At 50.9% G+C, this 7,927-nt stretch overlaps 1 protein-coding gene across 1 annotated transcript; it reads right to left on the reverse strand.

Moving 5' to 3' along the window:
• Positions 1–241: 241 nt before the first annotated feature.
• On the reverse strand, positions 242–7,257 carry CHST7 (carbohydrate sulfotransferase 7). Its single transcript, XM_050331407.1, has one exon. It carries the CDS (start codon positions 7,051–7,053, stop codon positions 5,647–5,649), a length of 1,407 nt encoding a protein of 468 aa, XP_050187364.1. The 5' UTR covers positions 7,054–7,257; the 3' UTR covers positions 242–5,646.
• Between the last annotated feature and the right edge of the window lie 670 nt (positions 7,258–7,927).

The following is a 7,927-nucleotide window of genomic DNA, read 5'->3' on the forward strand; positions in this document are numbered from 1 at the left end:
CTTTACATTATTTAAGCACCAGAAAGCTGAGCATTTGCTTTGGGAACCCTCCTTAGGAATACCAACAACAAGAAAAGTGGGCTAGGGGAGAAGGGATCAGTGGGAACCAGAAAAGGCAGACTCCTTCCTGCTCAGCCCCAGTGCTGCAGCCCCTGCCATAGCCACATGCTTTGGATTCCCACTGCCATATGTCTTGTACCACACCGAGTGTTCTACGGGAAAGAAAGAGGTTTGTGCATGCTCAGTGGAGATAAAACCAGTGCAGACTTTATTTGGTATAAAGTAAAGATATACACACATACCAAAACCACTTTTACTGAACGCATGCTATCCATTTTATACAAACGTTAATATATTTGGCCAAATCAGAATAGAAGGCAGAGGTAAAAAAAAAAAAAATAAAGCCAAACCAAAACAAAGGGGACATCCTCTACACAGAGATCATTTCCCCTACCCAAACTGGAGTTCCTGTCCCAAAGCACTGAAGTGACAAATTATTTGAAAGAAGTATCTTCAGGAGTATTTGAACAGACAAAAGGCCACCACATTCTAGACCCATCTTAAGTCCAAAAGAATATGCACTGTTTCAACTGAAATTCCCTTAAAGAGCCTTTAACCTTAAGCCCATGACAAAAAGCTTCAGCCTATGTACAGGTGAAGCTGGACAGTTAGGGCAATAAGTTTGGAAGTGCCAGGGAAAGCCTGGATTCCCACTTAACAACACCAAGAAATGGTGCTGCAGGTGCCGTAGGTTAGCAGCAGAGCTTAACACCTCGGTGCTGGAAGCAAGAATTTCCCAGTACTTAATACCCAGACAGATTCCAAGTCCTAAAACATTAAAATCAGCTTCCAGCTTGTTGTCCAGAGCTAAGACTGCCAGAAGAAATATGCCTCAGCAACAAACAACAGGTCCCTTCATCACTGAAACCCACCACCTCAACGAGTTAGGATCTAACATTCATCTCTTTAAATTACGGCCAAGGACAATCTGGACCTTCTCCCCTCACACACGCTCCACCAATTGGGTGTTAAAAACTGCTAGTGCAAGGTTTGACAATTGTACTTTTCCTGTATCATTCTCCATGGCAGGAGGTGTCGTGTCAAGTTAAACAGGAATGGTAAAGTAACACCTAAGGTAGTCCCAGTGCTGCACAGACTGTATGGTGACTCTGAAAAATGACATGCACCATCAGAGAGTCTCAGTGACAGCTCTTTGTGTTCAAGAAAGGAACAGAACACGCTGTTGGGCTTGCTGGCTCTCAGGGCTTTAGTTGTTTATTTGCATTACCATAATAAACCCAGAAACTCTGCACGTATTTCTTATCATTGGTCTTTACTGAAAGTGGTGATATTGAGAACTTAATGCAGAAACTCGGGACTTTTCTTGATGCACAAGCTGATGGGGGGGATGGGGGGTAAAATGACCCATGCAATACTGAAATTGTTAAATAAGTAACTCCACAACCATCTAACACCTCTGTTAAATACTGCAACTGATACTAAACTATTTCTATTGCATCTGAAGTATGCAAGTATGTACTGTGGATATCTACAAGGACTCCATCAGTAATGTTCTAAGGAGTAAAATTAAGGCAGAGGCCAAGTATTTCTTGGCCCTGGACTTTCAGCACTTCCCACAAGTATGTCAGTATAGTTTGCCTCCTTGAAAGAAACAATTTAAATAACAGATGATGTTGTAAAAGAGCAATTAACAATTCCAGTGTGGAAATATTACAGCCTTTTATGAATAATTACAGTACTCAAGTTTCTACCTCTCTTAAGGTAGATATGCGACAACTAGAAGTAAAAACATGACAGAAATAAGTCTTGTGAGGAGTTGTCAGTTTTGCACCCATTTCCTACAATGACTTTTTAATGCCTTAAAGTTGTTAATCCATTATATGTAATGTAGCATAAGTAGGTAATTTTCACAAATCTCAGTCTGAACTACTACAACTCTATGGCAAAGTCCTGCCCTCTAAGTTTGCCAAGTTCAGACTGGCTATAAAAATGTGTTTACTGTTCTTCCCTTGCTTACCATGCCATCCTCTGCTCTAAGAAAGAATTAGAGTTCCGTTTCCTACATCATTTAGTAGAAGCGTGATTTTACTTCAAAATGGCCAAGCCATAAATGTCTAGCTGTTCTCAAAATGCAGTCTAACCACGAGTGTCTTGCTTTCAGCAAGTTCTACTTACTTCCAAAGACCTCTGCTAGTGAAACTTCATGCTGGTCATCCTAATCAGATCTTTTCTGTCTTTTCAGGTAAGTACCAACACTGATATTTGACAATACATTTGTTTTTCCCTCAAGGTCTGAGTTTCAGGACCAACAAGTATATGCTGTAAGCATCCTGAATGATGTTTTCTAATGCCATCAAAACACCCTGAAGAGTAAAATGGGATGCATTTTTTTGGTGAGCCCTAGCTGTCCTCCTTGGGTAGAAGAATTTTAGAAAGCCTTCTAGTGACCGAAGCACACATCGCACCATCAGTCATTAAGCGCTTAATTGTCATCCAGCCTTATATACTCTTGCAGATACTACTCTAAGATGCCACTCTGGGCTACTCACTCCTTTTTCAGCTTCGGATATCCCCTGTGGATTTTTTAGAGGAGTTTTCTAATGAACTCAGATGCCCTGAATACAAACCACAAATTGCACTTGCCATATTTTGTACACTTTGCCCAACAGAGCCCTTTTTGCACTATACAAAAATTAAGAAAAAACAACCTTACAAGAACAGCTTGGGGTGAAAGAAAATATTAATCACTATTAAAGAGCAATTGTGCTAGTGAACAACATTTGTTGATAGAAATAATTTTTGATACAGAAAATGCATCTATCATAGAATCATAGAATACCCTGAGTTGGAAGGGACCCACAAGGATCATCCGAGTCCAACTCCTGGCCCTTCACAGGACCATCCCCAAGAGTCACACCGTGTACCTGAGAGCATTGTCCAAATACTTCTTGAACTTTGTCAGGCTTGGTGCTGTGACCACTTCCCTGGGGAGCCTGTTCCAGTGCCCAACCACTCTCTGGGTAAAAACCTTTTCCTAATATCCAACCTAACCCCCCCCATGACACAGCTTCATGTTGTTCCTTCATGTCATTTAACTTGTCACCACAGAGAAGAGATCAGTCTCTGCCCCTCTTCTTCCCCTGGTGAGGGAAGAGATAAGCTGCTATGAGGTCTCCCCTCAGTCTCTTCTTCTCCAGGCTGATCAAACCAAGTGGCCTCAGACACTCCTCATGTGGCTTCCCCTCTAGACTCTTCACCATCTTCATAGTTCAAATATGGAAACTGCTTCAGAAAGTACTGAATAATTAGTGGATTTCTTTCCAGCTATAAGAATCAAGTTAAGCTAGATGGCCACACTTCTTTCTTTATCACGATGAATGATTGTAAGTGAAACTAAGTGTATGAAAGACATTTACCACCCGAAACAGCGAGATGAGATTCCCTGCTGAGGTGAAGCAAATGTTTAATAGTTGCATCATACAATTCTGTGACTGCAACTAGCTAAGAACAAATCAACAAGATATACTGGATTTTAATCTCCCATCTAATGTAAGAAAATAAGTACCGTATCATCTTTTGGCATGCATGAAAATCTTATTTTTTTCCCAAACCTGTCAGTACAGGCCAGGCTGGGTGTAGTCTCAGAAAAGCTTTCCAAAATAGGTTACCTGACACAGGTTATCAAGGCATTAATACAAGTATTGTCCATCTACACAAATACCATTACTAAATGCCACTAGAACAGCCAGAGACAAATTTGGTGTCACAGGCACTGTGAGAAAATATAGAAATATTCCTTAGATAATACATAAGGTTGTTCCAGCACACAATGAGCCCCTGTAATTTTTACTTCAAACAGAAACCGCAGGATGCAGAATCATATGAAGCACGCTACTGGAAAATGGACAGATTTGCTCAAACACATTTTTATGAGTACATTTTCCCGTTATAAAATGAAAGAAACCTGCTTCTTGTGCCAACATACTCTCAGGTGGGAAGGTCAGGAAAGAAAAGGAGCTAAAATAAACGTTCATCCTAACTACGGACATGCTTTACAGCACAACACTCAGCACAAAAACCTACAACACAGTTGAAATGTTTACTCCGAGATAACATAACATCTTTGAACTGCCTTTATTTCCAGCACTTTATATAAATGCTGCTTCTTTCCTGATCCTGGATTATCCTCAATTTGAAGTTCATGTTCTCGGGTTGTATTTGAGGACTGCATGTAAACATCCCTATAATCCTGTACACTCTCGTGGGGCTGTTTAAACACTGACAGACTCTAATGGACTCAAAAGCAGCCTCTATGAAGTTAGGAAACATCATCCCTAAATTACAACTGAACCTTCTAACCACATTAAGAAATTAAGAAACAAAGGTACTCACAGATACACACACATGCACACCCTTCTCATACAAGTTGCAGGATATTTGCAGGAAAATGTAATTTTAAAATCTAAAATAAAACTAAAACTTGAGGGTTTTCTTTTTTCCCTTTTTAATACAGGGTTTTATTTGGGAACTTCATGATTGGTTTGTCTTTGCCTCTTAGGAAACATTTGCTTTTGTCCAGGCGTTGCCAGCTGAGAGGATGTTATTGTTCAGAAGGGATGTGACCAGGAGGAACCTGTACACGGCACAATATGTCAGCCCGGAAGCAAGGGAAGAAAAGTGATTCTCTCCTCTGACTGAGAAAACAAAATGGAAATACGAAGCATTTGTTTTCCAGTTACAGTCACCCTACACATGTCCCAAAGAAATATATTAGTCACTTGTATCTCACATAAGTATCACCAAACTGTATCAGTACATATTAAAAAATATCCTACTTTCAAAAGAATTACAGATTGCTTTGGAAAAGGAAAGATTTCTGCCACAAACATCTTTGAAACATGTAAGCAGGAGAATGCTCACCCTCTCTGCACAGCCGGTTACCCTGCTGCTCAGAATGCTGGACAGAGTTGGACACGGTTCCCTGTCCCTCAGCAAGCGCCCCCTCCCCACAGCATCAGCAACCCGCAGGGGCAGAGACCGTCCCCGCAGAGCAGGTTGGGAGCAGAAGACCCCCAAGTCCTGCCCTAAGCAGGCACCGTCCTGCCCGCCCAGGCCTCCACTGACCCCTGCAGCGACTTCACAGAAGCCTCTTGGTACGTGTTTCAATAGCGGAAGGACAGAGCCGAGAGTGCTTCAGCGCTCAGGGAGGGCAATGCTCTCACAGCAGCACCCTCTAGGCCCTATTAGTTCCTCGCTGAGAGTCTTCATTTGGGGGATTTTTAAGTTTTGATGCAGTTTTTTTTTGGAAGCACATCTGTGCTTTGTACACGATCACAGCTTCAAGTTGAAATGGCTCCAAGACTGATGCCGTACTCGGAGGCACCAAAACCAAACCTTTCTCTTAAATAAATCATCCCCCCTTGCCCTGCACAGCCCCACTGAAGCTACAGCGGGACGGAGGGCCTGGACCCTGCCGCGCTGCCTGCACCCGAGGCGAGGCAGGTGTCCCTCAGCCGGGGCTGCCCCCAGGGAGCGCCCACCGTGCCAGCAGTGAACCCCCGCGCTCAGCTCTGCCCGACAGCACCCGCCTGCCCTCGGGCCCGTCCGGGACGCGGAGCGAGGGCGCTACCGGGCGTCGCCGCCGCTGAGGGGGTAGGCGAGGATGCTCATGGCCTCGCCGCACGCCGCCTCCACCTGCCGCACCTGCTGGCGGCTGAGGCGCTCCCGCCAGGCGTGCACGGCCTCCCGCGCGTCCCGGGCGGAGATGAGGAAGGGTCGGTCGGAGGAGTAGGCGGCTCCGCGGGTCATGTTGAGCACGAAGTCCTCCAGGGCGGGCGGCACCGTGAGCCCGGCGAAGCGCAGCAGGCGGCGCAGCTCGGCGCGGGGCTCTCGCACCAGGTCCTCGTAGCGCAGCTGAGTGTAGCGGCGGCGGAGCCAGCCCGGGGCGCGGCGGGCCAGGAGCAGGTCGCGGAGCCAAGCCTGGCAGATCACCTCCAGCGCGCCGCCGAGGAAAAACTCGGCGCGGTGCTGCGGCTGCGACGCCCGCCCGCCGCCCAGCAGCCCGGGCGGCAGCAGGAGATGCTGCTGCTGGTGGCGGGGCGACCCCCGCGGCTCGGCGCGGTGGCGGCTCCGCAGCACCTGGACGCTCTCCCGCAGCAGCGCCTGCCGCGCCTTCAGGCGGGAGTTGTGGACGGCGCGGGGGTCGCGGAAAAGCTGCACCACCCGCAGGTTGAGGCCCGGCTCCCGCAGCAGCGGCAGCAGCGCGCCCAGCTCCAGCAGCCGCACGTCCTTGATGACCACCACCGGGTACTTGCGGCACTCGGCCTCCAGCTCCCGCAGCGCCCGCGGCGGGCACTTCTCCTCGCAGGCGGCGCCGTCGACGAGGCCGATCTCCCCGCGGGGCCGCGGGGCGGCGGGGCAGAGCGGCGGCGAGCAGATCACCTTGTTGGTCCGCCAGCCGAAGATGCTGGCCGTGGTGAGGTTGTCGGCGGCGGGCGGGGCGGGGGCCAGCGGGTCGCGGGGGGCGGGCGGGGCGGCGTAGAGGCGCAGGACGGAGAAGTCGCATCGGAAGAGGGCGCGCAGCATGTCTCGGAGGGCGCCCTGCAGGCTCAGCGCGTCCCCGGGGTAGAGTGCCTGCCACAGGTGCCACATGGGCTCGTAGAGGTAGAAAACGTCGGGGTGCTGGTTGAAGAGCTCCCCTAGGAAGGAGGAGCCCGTGCGCCAGGTAGCGTGCAGGTAAATGTGCCGCTTCTCCACCGCCCCGGTGCTGCCGTTCCCCGCCGCCCCGGCCGTGCCCGCCTCATCTTCCTCCTCCTCTTCCTCGTCCAGCGGCGGCCGCTGTTCCCAGCCCCACTCGCTCAGCGCCTCCTCCAGGCTGGGGCAGCGCCGCAGCAGCGGCTCCTCGTCCGCCCGCCCGCGCCTGGCCCCGTAGTCCAGCGCGTAGGGCACCAGCAGGAGCAGCAGCAGTGTGTACAGCACCAGCACCGCGGCGAAGCGACGGTGTTCGCCCCGCCACCGCCGCCGGCCCTTCATTGCGGCGGGCGGCTCGGTGCCCCGCCGACTCTGGCTGCCGGAGGGCGGCTTTTTGCAGAGAGGCAAAGTTATCGGCGGCGGCGACGGGGATGTGGGCGGCGGGCGGTCCTCCCCGCCGGGGAGCACGCCCACGGGCACGCCGGCCCGACTCGGGGCTGCTGTCCGCGCTGCCTGCCCGCTTTCGCCGCCGCCTCCTCCTCCTTCTCCTCCTCCTCCTCGCAGCGCGACGCGGAAGCGCCCGCACCTGCCCCCGCCGCCTGAGCAGCCGCCGGCGGGGTGCGAGCTGCTGCTGCCGCTGCGCCGGGCTCCGGGCCGCCTTTCGCCCGGCCTCCCTCCCTCCCCCTGGGCCGGGCCGGGCCGGGCCGGAGGGGCGGGCTCGGCACGGCGGGAGTCACCCCCGCCCGGGAAGGGGCGCACCGAAAAGGAGGTATGTTCGCCAGGCCACGTACCGAGCAGCCGAGGGTGTCCCGAGGAGGAGCGGTTGGTCCTGCTATTCGCCGGAGCTCCGGGGAAAGAACACGCAACACGCCACAGCAGCACGAAGCGGTGCAAATGTATTTTTAGGATGGATGACAGCTATTAAAATCTGCAGTGAGTTTCAGGAGTGCTGCGGTTTGGCGCTGTAGAGAGCTGCGGGGTTTCTCAGCCACGCTTTTGTCTACGTGTGTGTGCTGATGGGATGCGGACATCTTGATCATGACTCATTGCTCCAGTTTATACATCTAAAAGTTCCGTGTCTGTCTGAACTGGTCACCCTTTGCAGCTGGTAGGAAGAAATGGGCACCCGCAGAGGGACGCTCAACCTGTCTTGGATGTCTGATAGCTTCCTGATAACCTTCCTCTTTATTAACTACAGTAGGAGCATAAAGTTACC

This window comes from Myiozetetes cayanensis, unplaced genomic scaffold (assembly GCF_022539395.1).
Source record: "Myiozetetes cayanensis isolate MyiCay16 unplaced genomic scaffold, myiCay2020 scf5-8, whole genome shotgun sequence".
Taxonomy (NCBI): domain Eukaryota; kingdom Metazoa; phylum Chordata; class Aves; order Passeriformes; family Tyrannidae; genus Myiozetetes; species Myiozetetes cayanensis.